A 21,693-nucleotide genomic window follows, 5' to 3' on the forward strand; every position below is an offset into this window, starting at 1 on the left:
CAGTTACCAAATTATCACTAGTTTACTTATAAAACTTGACTGCAGGAATGTACAAGTTAAATCCCTATCATACAAAATACTAAGCCTTGTGTAAAATAGATGATGCATGGTGTTCAAATCCCACATCTTAATGTCTTTCATTGACACCATAATAAAATCTATTAAGATTAAAACAATTAGTCAAGATATGTGATTCATTAAAATTCCTGATGTCAAATACAATTAACCCTTTACACACGGGTCAAAGATCATGTCATCTTGTTTGTTGACTCGCATTCAAAATTATGTTTAACTACTATTTCATAACTATATGTCAATACGCTTGGTATCAAACTGTAGATTATAATTCAAAAGTAGTATTAAAAAAACACAGTTAAACATCGATTTTTTTGTCACATGGTATGTTGAATGCAGCACTGGTTCAAATTAGATGTTTGTGAAGTCAAACTGTAGTGCTAATCTCTGTAAGAGCATACGATTCTCGGGAAGGCCTACTGTAGTGCTAATCTCTGTAAGAGCATACGATTCTTCGGGAAGGCCTACTGTAGTGCTAATCTCTGTAAGAGCATACGATTCTCGGGAAGGCCTACTGTAGTGCTAATCTCTGTAAGAGCATACGATTCTTACAATAAAGTGAATAATACATGTTATTTTCTTGCAGGAAATTAATACTTGAGAGCTTAATTTCACACACACACAGCTCTCAGAAGCAAAGATCCTCTTATACAGTATGTTTATTTGCAGTACAAACTTTACCAAGGTGCAATCAGAAAAAGTATACAACTTCACTAGACCTATTACAAGAATTTAAATTTTACATATAAATTAACAAGTAAACATTGTAAAAGCATGTAGTTACCATTTTATCCATTCCTCTTGGGCCCAAGCTAGTTCGAATGGCATCAGACACAGCTGTAACATAAAATTCATAATATTATTAGTCTAACACGCGAGTTACTTAAATTGAATGACTATAAGCTAAAATACTTAAGTCTCTATGATGGTTAGATCTTAAACGATAAAAACTCCATTTACATTGACAACAAAAACTTTATATAAAAATACATTTGCAAAAATACTGGGACAATACACTTTAACAAGGATTATGTCAGGTTTTGCAATTAGGGCCCCATTATAATAGGGTGTTAATCAGATTAAAAACTATTGGTAACATTTGCTACCAACTCTTGTTATACATCTGTAGGACAGTCTACTAATTCTCTTCAAAATCTCCAACTAAGTGTACTGATTTTATGGTCCATCCTTTCTGTTCCTCAGGCAATTGTATTCATGTCACATTCTCATTGCCACTAAACTTGCTTGCCCTGTCTTTGTTATTCCAAAGCTATAAAGGCTATCTGCCACTGTCACTAACTTTGGAACTGTTAACTACAAAGAAAGCAATTGGCTGGCAGCACCCACTGCCAACTCATGGGCTTCTTTTATGTCCAGTAAAGTGTAAATTTTTCTGTTTTTTATAGATTGCATTATGTTTCTAATTTATAATATCATAACCGTGTTCTTTAATGTTGAATAAGGTATTACATTGCAATTTACAACTTTGTTCGTTAGTACTGAGTAAACTATAAATTTACTTTTTCTACATTGTGCATGTTATGTTTGTAACACCACATCTCTTATTTTCCTGGTGAAAGTGACAACAAACTGGGACCAATAACTTTCTGATCAGGTGCAAGCACTCAAGAAGCAGTATTCTTTATCAAGTTATTCATGCCAACCTTTCAACCACATGATAATGTCCAAATGTAAATGTACTAATCCATTTTCAAAAAACCATAAAAAGTTCAATAAACTTTTACTTCCATATTTTAATGCTATATTAAACACTTTATTAATGTAACAAAACATGACATATAAATGTTTCTACATTGAACATAATATCATATAGAATAATAATAATAAAAAAACTCCACTATCAAAAACCTAAAAGTTTCACACTTTTTCTTTCAGGAATGTCCAGGAAACACAAGATGTTTATACACTTATCATTCAGCTAATTTTCACCCATTATTCATGTGTGCAAGGTTGGTACTAAATCCATCCACTAAACTAACTTTGATGAGAACTAACTTTGAATTATATCAGGCAAAAAAGTCCACACCTTGTAATAAATGTATAAAGAAATATACCAAAAGATAAATTGTGCATTTATCATATCATTTTTATGCTAATTAGTGAATAATTTATTGTACATTGGTTCCCAGTAGTTTTGTATAAATTCCCTTTGTTTTTCTTGAATAACAATTTCTCAAAATATCGATCCTAACAAAACTATCCACTTTGTTTAATGTAATTTGAAACATGCACAATCTCCACATTACTAATAACTTTAATAACACTTAATTAATTATTTTGTCAGCATGTTTCTTTATTGATACTGTGATATACAATTGCTAAGTAATGAGCTTTTGTTTTCATAGAAATAGCTCAATGTGCAGATGTTTAAACCTTTCTATACTTCAGGGTCAAGGTGTGCATGTTGTAGTCTTTTAGACTTACATTCAAAATTTATTTAACTCTCTCACTATGGGCTCGGTCCCAGGTACTGATCTAGTAGCCATTTCGTGCTTGTTATACTTTTCATACTAGAACTTTTAATACAGTATGCTTATATTAATGAAATTTTGCAGATTATCAGTAAATATTACAAGGCTTCCATATACAAAATATCAGATTTTTGTATTAAGCTTTAAGATTTCTTAAGTAATGATTTTCTTGTGCATTTTTCCTTTTCGAATGTTGACTATCCAACATGCAAAGTAATTTTGATTTTAAGATTAAAAATAATTTTATGCATCACAAAATTGTCAAAGTTCACCTGCAAAATCTCTATAACTTTTAGAAAATAACTGTATATTTTATCTGTTATTTTTTGTATTGTATCTCTGTATGGGTTTGGTTGATTTAACTGACCTCTTAACCACCATAAAAAATCACGAAATGGATACAAGTTATGCTTTTTTCATTCTAGAATGATCACAAAGTATAACACAAAACCATAAATGTTTAGTCTAAATAGCTTAAATTTCATAACATTATACATCTATATATATTTATTATTTTTATTTTATTAACCTTTCAGCTGTGCCTGTCTAACATTACACAAGTTACAATGACATGTGTACTCATGTTACCATATCCAATAGTATAAAACTGGCCTTTACAAACTCACCTGTCTTGGCTTTGTTCTAGTGAACCAGTATTTTGTAAAATAGTCACATTCTGGTTATAGCACATTACATGTGTATAGCTATTATTACTATATTTAATTATATTTATTATATTATAATTATTATTACTATTTATAAACAAGTTCTTAAATTTCAGTTATTTTTCTTAAAACATAAAACAGTAAATAAAGAAATACAGAAAACAATAATCTCTACTACTTACAATTGTAAAGAAGTTCGTACTCGCTTACCTTACCTTGCTTGCTAAGACTTGCTGAATTTCACACATGGAGGATGTAAAACAAAACAACTTTTCTATGTTTTATATATGCAATTTTGAAATAACAAAAAAATTATAAATTACTATCAATATTGCAAAATTCACTGTAATTTATCAGGCTTACTAATTAAACTGTATTTGGGTCTAAAAAAATAGTTTTTCAAACAATATAAGAAACAAACTTGGGAAACTGTGAACTTTTGATTGGTTATAAACATATGATAAAGTGAAGCAGGTGTATGTAAGCACTTCCAAAAATGGAAGAGGTGGGCAGGGCCACTGTTTGATTTGCTAAATATAATATCTCAGCATAGAAAAGACAGGAGGTTTTTTTTTACATTCTAGCTTCTAAATGTCAGTAATTTGAGTTCCTAATTCATAAGAATCAATAGACTTTGTATTTATTTGGGTATCACTTGGATATACAAGACTGCTTTGTGTAAGTGGTATCACTTAGTTTATTTTGTGACTTAATATTTAATGATTGTTTAGTTTTAAGACAGGAGTGTTGAAGATAAATTGTTTCAAGAGTGTTAGTTGTGACAAATTTTGTTACATAACTCTGTACGAATCATATGTTGTGTTTGCAATGACACTGTTGTCTAGGCTTTACTAATGTTGTTGATGCCACGTTACTTTCATCTTTGGTGTTTTTCTCATTACCTTAACTGAGTATTGTTAACTCATCTCGTCACATATTTTGTAGAAAATTACAGGCCTCAGTTGGGCAAGATACACATATAGGTGATCAAACCAATTGGTTATTTATGTCATATATATAGAAGTAGGTTTATATAAGGGAGAGTTTCCAAAACTGGAAAGATGTGAATGGGGGGGGGGACAATGTGTTTGATTTATTACATGAGCAATATCTTAGCAAATTAAAAAAAATAAGACCTTCTTATTTTATATTCTAGCTTGTCAATATTGGTAATTTGAGTTTATAATTCATATGAAACTACATACTTAGTATTTTGACTTCACAAACATACCATGTAATACCATGTATTTTTCGGTGTATAAGACCCTTTTTTTTACCCCAAAATTTGATGTTGAAATCCTGCTTGCGTCCTATACACCAAAAGTATGAATAATATATATGTATATATATATATATATGATATACATAAGCCATGTGTAAATATATTTAAATAGGCATGCATAGTTTAATTTGATTGAATGTGTTATTTATAACAATAGTAGTTTTTTTTTCTTTTAAAAACATAACTATGTATAATGCTCCCTAAATAATAAAAAAATAAATTATAGTAATGGATGAGAGTGAAGGAAAATACTCATAGCTTTGCTATAACCAAAGAATTCTTATATAAACCACTGACAGCTACAAATTGACAACATCAATGTACTTTTTCACACCCGATATTATTTAAAGGGCACATTCAGCAACCTTAACACTGTAAGCCCACCTGTAGATACAAAACTTAACAAGGAGAAACTGTACAATTAAAAGCATCTCACAATTCTCACACCTCACTGGTAAGTCATGTAACAAAATATACAGTGTCTGCTTCATTGACCACACTGTAAATTATGTAGGTCCTACTAATTACCACAAACTAAACAATAACACAGATAAATAAGACCCAAAACATACATATAATTTAAGCAAATATACTTATTGTCTGGCAGTGAAGTACTTTATGCCAAAAAAGCTTTTCAAAATAACAGTGAGAAAAAATAACTTCACTAATGTTTTTACACACACACGTGTAAATTAATTAATAGTTTTAAAGCTATTAAATACATTAACTGTAAATAGGCAGTTTTTAATCAGCACTATACAACAATAATGATGAAATAAATATAAATCAAAAACTTCACAGAAAGACTCAAAAATCCAAATTAATTTTTCCATTTTTACCAGTCCTTGTTGTCGTCATTAAAACTCGTGACAGATATCTATGCCCACAGAACCCAAGCATGTTGGGAATATTCCATCTATCAAACAAGATCTGTTTTCAAACTAGCCAGCAATAAGGAAAATCAGTTACAGTTTATGAGATGAGTGCTTGAACCCACAACGTCTCAACTCCTACTGACTTTCACTGTCTACAGCTAGTTGTGGGAAGGCAGTTACTCTTAATAATATTTAGATACAACCTAAAGTAGAAATAAACCACCCTAAATATAGTGTAAAACTCCCAAACTCCATCCTTTTAATGAGATGTACAAAGGGCAAAAATATTCTCATAGTAAAATATCTGCAAGCCTCTCAATCTCCACTCTTTTATTTAATAATTACAAAATTATGTTAAACAGAACTAAAACCCTGACCTAAATAGTTCTTAATTCCCCAATGTTGAGCAGTGATACACTATATTCATTCTATAATATTTTGTGAAGTTTCCAGGGATACACCCAGTCCATCAAATGACCTCTGAAGCAAACTTCTTACAGGTAACCCTTCAAAGCTTCAGTGGGCTGAATCACGTCAAACATGGTGTTTGCCTATTGATGGCCCACACATTGTAATATGATTATTATCCTGAAAACCCAAATATCATATCCATTTGCTTCCCTCTCTTCCAGGCTTTCATCAAGAAATGAGATAACATAACATTTAAGGACAACATGGGACCTAATGGTCCATCTAGCCTATCCTATTCGCTAAACTATTTAAAAATAAAATAACATACCTCAAAGCCAGCCCTTATGAATATTATTTGAATACTTATCAAGCCTTCCTTTAAGTTAAATCCATTAAAAGTGTTTTCAATACATCTGATCTACTCACTCCAAAGGCCAACTAATCATTTGCATACTTCACTTCTAAAACATGTTCATAAAGTGAAAGGCCACGCAAAAACAAGTACATTAATAATGTATTAATGCTAGAAGTAAAAGTATATACTATACAGTAATTATGTAAATTAGATTAGGCTTAGCATTTTGTTTTACTTACCTTTCGCAGCTGTAATATTACTCGATCTAACTTGCGTTGGTTTGTCTTTATCACGGTAACCAAATGATGAAGTATCATTTTTACTGTTAGAAATACTCGAATTTCCTGATGCAGAAGATTTGACAGTCATTTTTAATACCAAGATGGAATACAGAAATTTAAATGCTGAAAGGCCTATCCACCACGCCTGTTCTTGTAAACGTTACGTCTCGCTTTGTCATGCGGCCCACTCAGCAACAGAGATGGTTCTAGAAGCACATTGTTGGTCTTCGATTTCAGGATATATATGGAACTTAAAAACTATGGTTTCCAACTGAACTAATATTGATATTTTCAATTGAAATGGAAGAATATTTTATTAGCCCAGAAATTAATTAGTAGTTTAAACAAAACGTATTCTGTGTTGTTTATTCTTATCTAAATTTTATCAACTGTTATCGAGAAAGCATAATGCTGTTCTGATAGATTTAAATTTGTTAAGTCATACTTTTAGTAAGTACTATGAACAGGCTGCATAACACATTATCAGATGTGTTCAAATTCGAACCCACTTTGAAACTAATAATGGTTGGAGACGGTTTTAATGGGTAATGAAGAAAAACTTTAATATAAGTTTAACCTGATGATGACAAAACCTTGTCCATACATTGTACATTTGCTGTTATGTTAAACTTATATTAAAGTTTTCTTCATTACCCATTCAAGCCGTCTCCAACCATTATTATCAGATGTGGTTAGGGTGCTAGACTCGCAAACTGCGGGTCGCGGGGTCGAATCCCTGTTCTCCCAAACATGTTCGCCTTTTCAGCCTTGGGGCGTTATAATGTGACAGTCAATCCCACTATTTGTTGGTAAAATAATTGTCGGCGGTTGGTGATGACTAGCTTTCACTGCTAAATTAGGAACGGCTAGCGCAGATAACCCTCGTGTAGCTTTACACGAAATTCATAACAAACCTAACAAACATTATCAACGAATTGAAGTTTACTTTTAAAGGTTAGTTACTTACGCAGTAGGTAATCCAAGGTATAAAGCAAATTATACCGACTTTAATTCATATGAATTTATCAAATTACATAAAACGATACAACATCCTCCTCTAGATGTGTGTTACAAATTTCTTTTCTTTTTTACTAAAACTGGCAAAAAATAAAATTGAAATTATTATCTACGACGTAGAAGCCTAATGCATTCCATGATTGGCCGTACCCTCTGCTGTGGACTGCTGTTTCGCCTATTCAAGGATTATCAGCACAGCTTGGGTCAGCAAACCTAAATAAGTTAGGACTCTTATATTATAATTGTGATGCTCTTCTATAGGCTCCCTATGATGGAAGGTAGATATCTAGAAACCAAACTGTTATTAGGTTTTATACAAGTAGGTCAATGAGTAGTGCAATAATACTATCCGGGAACTTTTATTTTACATTTCTCCATAATAAATGTAAAATACCTTTTTTGTGTGTATGTGTAGGTCAAAGAGATATTAATCAAAAAATTATAAATACAAAAAATCAGTGAAGCGTTGAGTCAGTGTTTTGCCTTCAGTTTGGTACAGTGTCAGTAATCAAATTAAAATTTAGCTTTAGTAAAGTATTTTGTTCCTTGTTAATTATTACATATATTAAATTGCTTGATACGGTTAGCATGTACAAGTAAGTTTATTTTTACGTTAGTCATAGTACCATTAACGAGTTTCATTTGAACGTTATTTGCAAGCTCGGGCTTCCAAGTTACAACAGTATTACAAGTGAAGGAGCTTTAGAAAAGTTAAAGAAATATTAACAAATTTGGTATTACGTGGACTGGACTTGGCCTTATCTTCACCTGATAAATTAATAGAATCAACCTAAGGAAAAAAAAAAAAACATTAAAATATTAGTTTAGAAACAATATACTATTAACGGTAAACCAGCAAATGATTGGAAATGTATTTGTAACAACTATGTGGCTAGAGTCAAAGAGAGAGTCTACATAACTTTTTGAATATTTTGAAAGTAAAAAAAAAAGGTGAATGCATTAAATATTTTGAGTAACTTATACCGCATAAAAGCTATTATTTAAGTCTGTCATTTATAGTCTAGTGTCACGATACCGAACTTTAACTTAACGAAAACTTATTTAGCATAAGATAAGCCTGTTTCAATTTCAATACAGACTGCGCGTCCTAAGAAGTGGAAGATAAATTTCGATATTTTTAGTTTGAAATTGAATGTTCTTAATAAAGTGTAGTAAGGAAATAACTAACTTATACTATAATTTACAGTTTGGATAGTTAATTTTATTTAAGAAACATTTTAATACATTTAAGGAAAATCCATAATTACCAAATGCTTTTGAATTTGAAATTGAATAACTGTGGGATAAAACAAACATTAATTACAACAATTATCTGTGCAAGGTAAGCCTAATCACTTAATTTTAAGTCTTTCCGTCACGATTTGTTATAGTATATGGTTGTGTTGTTTATCCTATCTAACGTACATGTTCAAAGCAGAAAAAAGGCATATGGGCAGGACGGAACTTAGGAAAAGGTGGCCCAGGCCAAGGCCTCATTTTAGGACCCATACGAACTACTTTGCCCAAATTTCATAAATGTTTTTCCAGATATCTAAGTGGAGTAAAAAAGTAAAACTAAAAACCAATATACGATATTATTAAAAAATATTAGAATAAAAAAATGGCATTCACAGACTTGAAAAGTTTTAACCTATTTAAAAAAAATGGATCTATATTTATTTTTGTTTTACTATATCTATTTTCATTTATATTTTTTTATTTTCATCTAATTTTATTTTTAACTTCTTTGGGGCCTGGGCAGCTCCCCTGTTTGTCCTGCTATAAATTCGGCCCTGCACGAGTGGGAGGGTGTATAAGGGGTCAAAATGGAACACTGACTCCTCTATTTTACTTCAAGGGGGGGTTAAGGTACATGCAAAGTTTGATGACAACTGATTTAGTGGATTGTCAGTTCAAACAATATAAGCAAGCATACATACACAGATTTTTGTTAAATAATGGTATAGAATCTAATTACTATTAATACTACTTATCTAATACTATGTACTAAGCTGGATCACTTGCTTCTATAATTTTTAATTGCTTGTTTGAAGTTGAACATTTTCTTGTTAACTTTAACTTTATAGTTATATACCATAATTTAAACATGTATTTCATTTTTTTTTATCTCTTAGAACAGTTTTTATATCTGTTTGTTTACATGTTTTAACTTTTAATTTTAAAGACTAGTGACAGCAACTAAACTGGTAAGGCAAAAAAACAAACATGATAGTTGAAAGATACATTCAGCTTTTCAACTGAGGGTTTGCATATAGGTTTGGAAGGATCACTGGAATTTTGAGAATCTAATAATTCTTGAAAATATATAGCATGGCTGAAGAAAATGATCTTGACTGGCACAGTCCTGAAGTCACTCAAGCCATCAAAGCAGTGCTCTCATGCTAGTAGGAAAGCTAATGGAATTTTAGGGTGTATTTATAAGTATTAATTACAGATCAAAAGGGGTAATTAACCCTATAAAAACTATATATATATATATATATATATATATTTATTTATTAGGCCTAATACTAATGTCTTATGACATATACAATTAAGTTTACTTCACTTGGAATACTGTATGCCATTCAAGGAAATTGGAAAAGGTTCTGAGGAGGGCCACTAGGATGTTTCAATGGATGGAAGGGTCATCTTATAAGAATAGGTTAAGATCTTTTAACTTGTTTTTGTAAAGGAAACATAAAATATAATTTAATTGAGTTTTTACAAGTTTATATAGGTAATCAAAGAATAAATGCCTTTGATGTTTGTTCTCGAAACATGTATTTTACCTACTGCCTGTAGCTACAATCACTGTGCAGCATGTCAGCATACATTTTACAGACCTATATCATATTGTTACGACATCGAGGTCACGTGATTAGTATCACGTCATTCTCGAACATTCACGTCTTTTCCTTAAATCCAGTGATCCTTCTAGATATAGTGTAGTCTTGTATATATAAGACTGGCCATGAAGCGATGGGGAGGTAATGAGTAATTGAATGTATGCGGACAGAATATTGTTGGCCACGTGAGACGTGAGTTATAGCGTTGTTATAGAGCGACTGTTGAAATTAAGTGTATCGTAAAGTTGTATTAGGAAAGAATAAACCAATTTTATTTAAGAAAGGACTTGTGTCACTAAAGTTTAGTCGGAAATAATTTACGGAAAATTAACTAACGAACGGAGACGTAACAATATAGAAGTTGACAGTTTCTGCAGCTCAATGTAAAGGGGCTGCAATGTATACATAGTATGTGTCTTTGCATATCTGCAAGTTATATGCTTTTAATCTGTATGAAGTGGGATGATTTGCATATAAATTACATCTATTATGCATACATGTTTTGACTATATTTTATATCTGCATCAAACATATTCTCAAAGACACTGAATCATTTTGCATCTACTCTATAATATGCATGTTTTTATCTTTCAGAATTGGATGGAATGTATATATTTTACAACTTCCAGCAATGTTAAACATCTGCTTTACCAGAGGCCCCTTATTGTGATTTAAATGGTGTGTTCAGTTTTGTGAGAATGTTAAATAGGTGCCTGTTGTCTTTCTTTATAAAGATATACAACACGTGCTGTGACAACACAACAACACTGACAAGTCTACTTTGGTTCATTTGATTCATTTTTTCATATAACAGAAGAATCAGTTACTTATTAGGAACCTTTAAAATAATAATACATTTATATATTGATTTTTGTATGTCAGGAAAGAGCTCCATCATCCATTAATACCTTAAAGCTCGCTTTTTTTTGTATAACATATATATTGTTTAAGATTTGTAAAGACAAGCTAGGCTCCATTGAAGAAAGTGTGATTGATTTATGTAATCAGTTACCATGTGCAGTAGTAGAGGTCAGTACCTTAAAGTAATTTAAAGGGAAATCAATAATATCTTGAAAAATAAAGAGTGGTTTAAGATTTTACTTTTTTCATTAGGGTAGTTGAGCATGGGCAACCTTGAAGGACTGAATAGTCCACTTTTTGTGTATGTTTTATATTGAATTTCACAATGATTTTTTTCTGTTAAAAGGGTCTGCAAAGCTCAGAATAGCTTTGAGAACACCAGGAATAATAATAAATCAGTTTAAAGAATAAAATAGAACAGTATTGAAGAGTTGAGTGAATTGAATAACATTTTTCAGACATTAAGGATTCTCAGTTCAATATGTAATTATGTGTATAATTTACTGATAAATATGTTTAGATGCATAATTATTCCTTTTTGAAAGAGTATTTGAATTCTAGTTTTGAAAGCTATAGCCAAGATGACACTAAAATTTACTCTTTATCTGATGGATGTATGATTTTTTCTTTTCAGTTTCCTTGTAAAAATCTTGCATGGTGACACTGATTTTTTCTTGTTTGCTCAACAGTGGTCTCCCACAGTTTGCATAGATGTATCAAAAATGATTGTGGTGAGTAAGCTACAGAAGTATGTATGTCTCTATATAATCTAATAATACCTGCATACAGAAAAATGGGAAGAACATGAAATAAACAAACACTAAAATTAAAGTAGCTTGTCAGAACTAGCTGAATCAACTAGTGGAAAAAAGACAGTTTTTTAAGGTCTTCTAAAGCACAAGTTTGGTTTAAAAAAACAACTAAAACTGCTAAATATGCAATGAAAGCAAATTAAAAAAACATGCTTATTTAATTTTCATTAATATTTCTCGTGTGAGCATGTAATTTATTAAAAAATTATATAAGATGTTAGGTGTCTATTGTTATTTGTTTTATGCTAATTTTTCTCACATAAGTAATAGGTTTATGAGTTTTTAGGAAAATCCTGAAAATTTTAATTATCAATTTAGGTTAAACTATTTGAAATTACAGAATATATATACTTATTATTTTGTCTAAAGCCAATAAAAAAAAAGACCTGACATTCATCTTCATGCTAAACAGGCAGTTATAAAAATGAGAGGTGGGAATTGTCATAGTGGTTCCAACTTTCAAGAGTTGTAAGATATTTAGATAATGTATATCCACTAATATAAACAATATATCATTACTGAAGTTTTCAAAATATTTTATTCCGTATCAATCCACAAAGAAATATTACAGTGAACTTTCTGGGCTTTGCAGTGGAAAAATAAAAATTGTAACTTGGATACGCCTAAAATTTTGATAAAGGTTTCAATGTAACTGGACAAAAATGTGTAAGATTTTAGTGTGATTTAAAATACTAAGTTTTCTTTAATATTATATTTTACATCTGTAATTTGAGCTTGAACATTATACTTGTGTTGCTTATTATGACAAAAATACACTCAGTTTTGGGCTTTTATTGTAAGTATTAATGGTCCAACACAGTTTACCTACAAAGACCCATGGTTACTGATGTAAAGAGCACTGCTAATGCATATACATGAGAATAAAAAGCTATTACTAGTTTTTTGTTTGTCAGCTAATAGAATTATAAAATTTTGAGTGGAAATCATATGCAACTGGTTAGTCAGTGTTTTAGAAATTATAAAAAATACCCATTAAATTATTATAACGTGTCTTGAAAATACTACTACTTCAGTGTTGTACATCTTTCACGTGTTGATTGCTGTATTAATACATGTTATGTTTCAGCCATCTTGTTTATGAACTAAACTTTTTTCAATATAGATAAAAATGTCTTTGTGTTATGTAAGTTATAAGGAAATACAGATTTGAGGTTGTATCTGTATTTTCCCCAGTGTCAAATGCCTCCTGGAGTTGACTGTTGGACAATACATGGTTTATGGTAAGTGGTAATGACTGTTGTTATTTTTGAAGAATGACTAAACTTATTACTAGCATGAATAATATAACTTATACAAGTTTCAGTTAACTAAGATAACCTATTTTCTGCATAACTACAATACAAATGTAACACTACCTCTGATAACACTTATATTAATAGTTTTTAATGTAAGCAAAACATCAGTGCATTCACTCTTAAATTCTTACAACAGTTGAAGATATTGACTACCCAAAATACTATAATAATATGAAACCAGTTAAAAAGTTATCTGGTAACATAACCAGGATTCTTGACTTACACTAATTTGTTGCTAGAGAAACCCAAAAGTCACTATCTCTAGCAACAAAGTCGCTAAGATGGCAACAGTGGCTGTTAATGGCTGGAGATGGCTTGAATGGGTAATGAAGAAAAACTTTAATATAAGTTTAACATAACAGCAAATGTACAACGTTTCGACAAGGTTTTGTCATCATGAAAGTTTTATTAACATTAAAGTTTTTCTTCATTACCCATTCAGGACGTCTCCAGCCATTATTAGTCTCAAAGTGGGTTCCTCGTCATCGAATTTGAACAGTGCCTGTTGTTTTTTTGGCAGGTAGGATAGCCTAGCTGTGATTTATGTTGCTTGGATGTTTAATATATCAAAATAATACCAGTTTTTACTCATTTACAGGCTTCTTTTTTGAAAAATCCTACATAGTCTCACTGCTAAAACACTTTACAGTTTAAAAATGTAGAAATATTTCATTTATTTATTTCCTTGCACTATCTAAGTAATGTTTTGTAAGGAACTGTTCTGCTTCACTAGAGCTTATTTTAAATCGAATTCACTAAATAAAGTTTTCTTTTCAGTGATTAAACAAAAATGATAGGAAAAAATTTATTTTGTTGATTTTCTATGAAAGGTATTTTATAGAATCACATTATTACGATGGTTAGCATTGTGACAACTCTGCAAAATATGTAGAATACAAAAATATATTTTTTTGCCTTTTTTTTACAGAACTGTTAACTGTATTCTAAATTATCTTTCATACAATGATCATAATTAAGGATGATTATTCTGCATTGAAATTTAAATGATATTATGTCACATTTTATTAGTAAATAAAATGTTTAATGTCTTTTATCAGACCTTGCAATAGCCAGATCATTAATTTGAAAACTTTGATGTTGGTAGGCTCAAATATTTGAAAACTATATTTATGTTTCAAAACTGTATACACTCATTTTAAATATGAATCTTGCAAGATTATATTCTGGGGAACTTTTTCACTTAACAAAATTATATACTAATTAATATGATGAAACTTGCAGGCCTGGATCTCTGAAACAACCCAGTCCCAGATTTTGTCACACAAATTCTAGTTTTGATTTGGAGAAGATACAGGTTGGTGTACCATATCAACTTTTGAATATGTAACTGACGAGACTCACAGATTTTTATGTGTGTATTTAAAAAATCAGTGTGTGCTCTTAACAACAGACATACTTTTATTACAAAAATCTGAGTAATAATAAATAAAATAACAACATTAAAAAACATATATTGAATCAGTTTTGATTATTGATTGCTGTGACTTAAACCATTGATAGTTGAGAATGTTTGGCTCTGAATGGCTGTTCTTGTACACTCACCCTCGAGAAAAGTAAAACACCCACCTTTAATTTTTCAGGAAGTCATTGCTTACCCTCTTAAATTTCTGTAAAGTAACTGGCATCTAGTAGCTGTTGAAGTCAACTCATTCTGTAAGTCAGTCACCCTGTTAGTCTGTCTTCTCGAAATCTTAAACATATTTCTTGTCCTGTTATTATCAGAATACAGCAAAATAAAATTAGAGGCCTCTGTCTTGTTGATTGCTGGAATATTCTTGTAAAACTTCAATAAGATAACCTTTTACTCTTTTCTCAAGAGAAAATAAATTTAGAGATCTTAATCTATCCTTATAAGATGACCTTTCCATCCTAGATGCCCTCTTCTGAATCTTTACTGATATATGTCTAATTACTACAAATAATTTTGTTTTCTCTCAGGTGTTTATTCTGCAAGTGGTAACATATTGTGTAGATGAAAAACTCAGCCTTTTTAGGGATAAAAATAAGAAATTAAGGAAGGGTGAGAACTGATTAATAGGAATGTTTTTTATATATTAAGTTGTGTTATTTTTGTGAATACATTCAGTTTGCATTTGTCTGTCTGTCTGGAACTTTTCTCACAAATTTCTCTATCAAACGCTACAAATCTCATATTGTTAGAAAGGCCTTTGTCCAAGGAGTCCTGATTGCATATTGGCTTGACAAAATTTTAACGAGTAATTTACACTGAATTTTCTACTTCTTGAAAGGGTGGTGAATAAATTAGAAAAGAGGAGATGCCTAGATAGAAAATCTCATAATTCTCACACTATGGGAAATTCAGGATTTTTTAAAATATTGCCTTATAAACTTAAGAACTTAAAACTTGTACACTATTAGAATATGTAATATTAACTATGTTTTTACACTATTTATTTGTATATCCTGATAAGAAAGTGGTTTAATTAAATTTTGAATGTAACCCACTAAAAACCTTATGACATTCACAGAAAAAGATGTGAGAAGGTTTGTTTGTCTGACTGCATAAAACCTTTTTCAAATAGACCAGGCTTTATCGATCTAATACACAATTCCTGCAAGAAAGCATGTCTTAAATGCTGTGCATGAAAATGATAGAATAAGGAACAAGGGCATGAAAACTACTGCACATTTTTCGTGGGTCAAGACTAATTCATTATTAATCCACTTGTATGCTGGTATAAATAATGAAAATAAATCCAATAAAATGTTAGAAGTGGATTAGGAGAATAATGAAGTGTTTGTTCCTATACTCAAGCCAACAGAGAAATAAATTAGGAAATGACTTTAGTACCTTTACTGAAACTCCATTGATGACAAACAAAAATTTTAAGCTTCCTGCTCATCCTTCCCCTAACATTAAAATCAAATTTTAAATAACCTGAACAGAATTTGAAGCACAGGGTTTAGCATCTCCTGTTAATGTAATGAGAAAAGAAGATACAAAATAGTGGAGAAAAATTCTTTACAAAAAAAAAACTGTTCACACAATCAAAGATACTTTAATAAACATATACATATATATATATATTTCTTACATGTGATTTGAAAAAACACACACATACTTAGTAACTAAAAACTTCTGTACACATATATAATGAGAATACTTATATAGTATATACTTAAACTGATATTAAAACTCTTTTTAATGAACATGTTACTTATAAATAGGAATGCTGTGAATGCAACTCATTGAAAGTTTACATTAACATAATTCTTATTTTGATATTTTTAAGACCAAAAGTCTTTTTTTTTTCTGAATATTTAGCTTCTGAGACAACTTTGTTTAATGTACCACTCTTTAACTCTAAAATTACTGATGAAGCCCAAAGTTACTTTTTAAAGTTTTTTTTCTAATTATTTATGCACCAAAGTGTTTGTGGGTCCATGAATTTGTATGGTTCATAATAATATGGGCCACAAAAAACATGTAACCAAAAATACCATCTATGTTGCAATTAATCCCACTAATTATTGCCAGGATTTGTAATAAAACTAAAACAAGTTTCTTATTTCCAGAGAACAACAATCATATTTTTCTGTGTAAAAATGTCAAACTAAGTATGGGAAAATTAAACATATAATTACAACTTTTCAGATTTCATCATAAGTGAACAGATACTGCTTTAAAAAAAGTATGGTTAATCTGACTTTTAAAATAGCTTGTTTTTATGCAACTGTGTTTATCCACTTGTTAAAGTGCTTGTGGGTGTAATGTGAAATTGTTATTCTAGCATCTTGTTCCTGATTTGGAGAAGGAGTGGCCAAGTTTTTTTGTGGAAAGAAAAGAATCAAATTTTTGGTACGTATCATATCTATCTGTTGTGTGAATTTAATGATGGTTTCCATTTTATGTTAACTTAGATGCACTCCAAAATGCAATTGTAGATTTTTCAAAAATTCATTAAGATTTAATTTAATGAAGAAATGAACAAAATAACTTATAAATGTAGATTTCAATTTCATAGTTATAGACAAAGTTTACATGTTTGTATACTTTACGCATTTGTGCAACTTTTTTTTTTATGCTTTCATCTTGTCAGTGCCGTATGTTGTGAAATGAGAAGAACTTTTAACACTTATTATTGTAATGCATGTCTTGCACTTGATTCTTTTAGACTACTGTTATCAATAAACTTTGAATAAATTTAGGGTCACAGAAGGATCCAAATTATGGGAGAACAGGTATATCATTGAATTAACCCTGTCTCCCCAGGTACCCTTTACTGCACATGACGCAAGGTTTTAATGTCTTACATTCGAAATTTTATTAAACTACTTTTTTTTATGTTATACCAATTAGAATAGCATAATATTTTATCTCAGCTAATAATCCATATTTTAATATTATACAAGTTTTAAGTTCTTAATTCTACAAGGAAATATATAACAAATCCTGAATTTTCACTAGTATGACCCACGTGACAAATTTTGTCTTAGCATGTCATCATCCTTATTTTATCCATCACCCCTTGAAAATGTACGAAATTAAATGTAAAGTAATCTCTATAAAATCGTTTTTGCTAAAATAAAAAACCTTAATTTTTATATCCTTCAATTTTGTTTGGTTACAGAACTATCAAATAGAAAATCAGACCCCTCCTGCCACACCCACCTGTCACATCCTCTTTCACAATTCGTTGATAGTTCTCTCATATGTTTCATTATATATTACCTATACCCAATAGAAAATCAAGGTTTTCATCTATCAAAGGATGTATTATATAAGGTTGTGTTCTGAAAAGATAATCATCAATTTCGCTCAAAGTAGCAACATCGTTCCCGTGGCTCTTGTTGCATAGTTAGAAAGCCAGGAAAATTGAGAGGTAAGTGAATTTGTCTACTTTTTGCATGTTATTAGTTTATATTATTTAGTGCATTATTTAATCAAATTAAAATTGGTAAGTGCTTTACAATAATTACTATAAAAATCAGGCTTAACTCTTCTCGACAATCGAGGGCAAGAAAAAAGAAGATTGGGTAAGTACTTTATTTCTTGTTTTTCATATTCATTCTTTATCTATTATTATAAAAGTAACTAAAATTAAAATATGGATCTTTTTAAGTTATTCAAGACTAGATTAAGTAAAATAAGTAATAATAATATTATTAAAATGGTTCACGAGGCACGCATGTGAGCTGCACGTTCCCCGAGTGATTTACAACTTATAGTGGCACAGGTAGCAGTTAGACACTGTTCAAAGAACAGTAAAACAATAAAATGTAATTATAAATAGATGTATAATCTTACAAACTTAGAGCTACTTAGGATAAATGAATGTAGTTTCATGTTACAATTTGAAGTCATTCTAGAAAGAAAAAAAAAAGGTTAAATTAGGTTTATTTTATTTTTTTGGTTATGAGGTCGGTTGAATTGACCGATCCTGTTTTGATATAGGTTAGAGAAAATAACATATAAACTAAAAGGATTTAGTGAAAAAAAAACGTTTGAAATGCATTTAGGAGGTTTTAGAGATTACAGAAAGGAAATTTGAGATGATGAAAAGTGTTTTTTAATTTTAACATGAAAAATACTTTTCACACAGACTATTCAAAACATATACTCAATATATTCATGGACAAATCTTTATTTTATTTTACACAATATATATATTTACAGTTAAATAAAGATTGTAATTCTTATAAAATATATTTTCATGATAGGAAATATGAATGGAAAAAGCATGGAACATGTGCAGTTGTTTTGTCAAGTCTTAACTCTCAAGAACTCTATTTCACCAAGACCCTGGAGTTGAAAAAACAGTATGACCTGCTAAAGTGTGTAATATATTCATTTTTATAATTAAAATTTTTATGTTTAATTTATGGTTAAGACAGAAGTTTTGTATTTTGTTTTTATCAAGTGGAGTAAGCTATCTGAACTTTTCCATAGAACATATCAAATTTATATTTATTCCAAGCATTTGAACTAGAAAGGTAAATTCTAATACTGTTATTTTTTTGGGGGGGGGGAACAGGTTTGGATGTAAACATAACAGAGTGATTGCAAAGGATTATAAGTCTTTGTGGCATAAATTATTGTGTTCCAGGAATATTTTTTTAATCAGATGATGCACTTAGTATTGTTTGTTTAGAGGAGTGGGTGCATTGTTCAGTTGAAACATGATGGGAAATGTCCCAAGATAGGCCTTACCTTTTCAGAGATTTATCTGTGGAATTTCTTGCCTTGTTTAATTAGTTTATTAGGCTTATGCCCATGTCTGTACAACGAATGTGATATTAAAAGGTACTTGTACATCTTGGTAGAGTTGTCAAGCTAATTTAGAATGCAACATTTTTTAAACAGTTCATAAATCATTTAGCCTATTTGTTCATTTTTCTCATGGATAGCATGTGATTTCAGTTAATTTAAATGAATAAAAAATATCAAAATAAGTCATTTTTTATGTCATAATTCTTGTATAATATTTATATTTCAGAAAAAAAATATATATATATATGTGTGTGTGTAAATGTTTGAATATTTTATAAACCTCACTGTCTTCCAAAATAAAAAAAATATTAATAACTGCGAGGCTTGGCAACTCCTGCTGGTTAGGGCACTTAAATCTCATTCTGAGGTTGCAAGTGTGAATCCCATCACAAAGCGTGCTCACTCTTTCAGCTGAATGGTCATTATAATGCAAATGTTAATCTCACTAGTTTGCAGCTGGTGATGTCGACTAGTAGCCTTCCCTATAGTCTGTCACTTCAAAATTAGGGACAGCTAGCACAGATTGCCCTTGAGTAGCTTTGCATGAAATTGAAAAACAAACAAATTAAAATAATGAAAAAAGAAGTGAATAATGTTTAATAGCTTGCATTTGTACAGAGTAATTAACAATGAAGAAAAAGTCTAATTGAATAACCACTTTTACTAAAGTTTAAGTGTCTTCAGTGTTATTACTTTTGGCAGATCTGTAACAAACAAAATGACAAAAGTTTGTTCCAAGATATCTCTAGTTGGAATTAATTAAATGGAAAACGTTTTCCACCATGTCTGTCATGGTTTAGTGATAAGCATTCTATGACTGTGAATTTGGTGGTTCGTAGCCTGTTGCAACAAAATCATGATTTGCACTTTGAGACCATAATTGCACGATAAATGTGATGGTCAAATCTCATTATTCAGTCAGTTAAGAGTAGTCTAAGAGATGGTGGTGAGTGTCATTGATTAGCTGCCTTCCATCTAGTTTATCAGTTCAAAATTAGGGATGGCTATGAGCAGATAGCCTTTTGTATAGTATTACATGAAAATTCTAAAACAGAACTAAAAGTGTTTTAATTATCATATCTCTTAACACTTCAGATGAAGTGATTTCTCAGTAGGTTAGAAACTAAGAATTTCAATTATATTGACCAGCAGAAATGCTGCCCTACGGCCGGCTGTTAGTGCTAGTAATTACTAATCATAACATTCATACCTGATTAAAAAAATTTAGAGAAAGTGAGCATGTTTCAAAAAAAGGATTTTTCTGGGAAGTACTGCACAGGAAGAGTGTTTGGATTATTCTAATACAAACTTTAATGCTTTTATATATTAAAAGTGGTACCCTTTATTGAAAAAATAATAGTTTTTTAAAAACACTAGTTTTTCAGTACTACATTTTAAAATTGCATTAATAAAGATATAATCAAACTCTGATGATGACAAATCCTTGTCGAAACATTGTACATTTGCTGTTATGTTAAACTTGTATTAAAGTTTTTCTTCATCACCCATTCTAGCCGTCTCCAAGTGTGTTCCTCGTCATCGATTTTTAAAACCCTCATGTACAGCACTAGTTAAGTGTTATAGCTATTGTGAAGAGAGTACTTTTATTTAAAAGTGTATTCCGTTATAAAGAAATGATTGTTGTACATACCACAGTTATTTTGCTAATTGTCAGAATTGTGAATACCCAAATGTGAAATTTTATATGAATTTTTGTTTGTGGTGGAATTCAATTGATGGTGCCACATTGTATTTATTATTTCGGGTCCATTAGAGTAAATCAAGAATAATCTCAAACATTGTAGACACTATTGTAGTTGGTTGAGTTACCTTAAACACAAGAAGTATATATGTTATATTGAGATATTGGATTAAGTACTTCAGTTTAAATACCTAAAGTTGTTTTGTTGCACTGACAGTTGATAATTTTTGTAAGTAAATTAGTTTATTTTCAGTTTTTAAATTTGTAAACATGTAAATACTAAAAAAAAAAAGAAAACATTATTTTCTTTTACAGAATATTGAAGGAAAATGATATTTTTCCTAGCACAGAGAAATACTACATGGTAAGTGTATATAAAATGTAATAAAACTATTTACTCCATGATTTATGATAACTTGCATTGTATATATATATATATATATATAT

General features: G+C 30.2%; 2 protein-coding genes across 7 annotated transcripts in view; one reads left to right on the top strand and one right to left on the bottom strand.

Moving 5' to 3' along the window:
- Positions 1–6,632, bottom strand: part of LOC106461077 (T-complex protein 1 subunit delta-like) — a 26,947-nt gene extending 20,315 nt beyond the window's left edge. Inside the window, exons 1-2 of the mRNA XM_013920866.1 lie at positions 6,395–6,632; positions 860–912 (exon numbers count right to left, since the gene is read on the bottom strand). Of these exons, the coding sequence (XP_013776320.1) occupies positions 860–912; positions 6,395–6,524 (183 nt within the window). The 5' untranslated portion in view covers positions 6,525–6,632. The remainder of the gene's footprint in view (positions 1–859; positions 913–6,394) is intronic.
- Positions 6,633–8,191: 1,559 nt separating this feature from the next.
- Positions 8,192–21,693, top strand: part of LOC106461071 (ribonuclease Oy-like) — a 24,666-nt gene continuing 11,164 nt past the window's right edge. For 2 of the 6 annotated variants that reach the window (XM_013920859.2, XM_022387917.1), the window contains exons 1-7: positions 8,553–8,795; positions 11,798–11,894; positions 13,170–13,216; positions 14,534–14,606; positions 17,065–17,132; positions 18,995–19,108; positions 21,562–21,610. In XM_013920859.2, coding sequence (XP_013776313.2) covers positions 8,725–8,795; positions 11,798–11,894; positions 13,170–13,216; positions 14,534–14,606; positions 17,065–17,132; positions 18,995–19,108; positions 21,562–21,610 — 519 coding nt within the window. In that variant the 5' untranslated portion in view covers positions 8,553–8,724. Of the gene's footprint in view, positions 8,405–8,552; positions 8,796–8,974; positions 9,023–9,367; positions 9,415–11,797; positions 11,895–13,169; positions 13,217–14,533; positions 14,607–17,064; positions 17,133–18,994; positions 19,109–21,561; positions 21,611–21,693 lie in introns of those variants that run through there. The other 4 variants (XM_022387914.1, XM_022387916.1, XM_022387912.1 and 1 more) reach the window with 4 other exon arrangements.

This window comes from Limulus polyphemus, unplaced genomic scaffold, assembly GCF_000517525.1.
Source record: "Limulus polyphemus unplaced genomic scaffold, Limulus_polyphemus-2.1.2 Scaffold892, whole genome shotgun sequence".
NCBI lineage: Eukaryota > Metazoa > Arthropoda > Merostomata > Xiphosura > Limulidae > Limulus > Limulus polyphemus.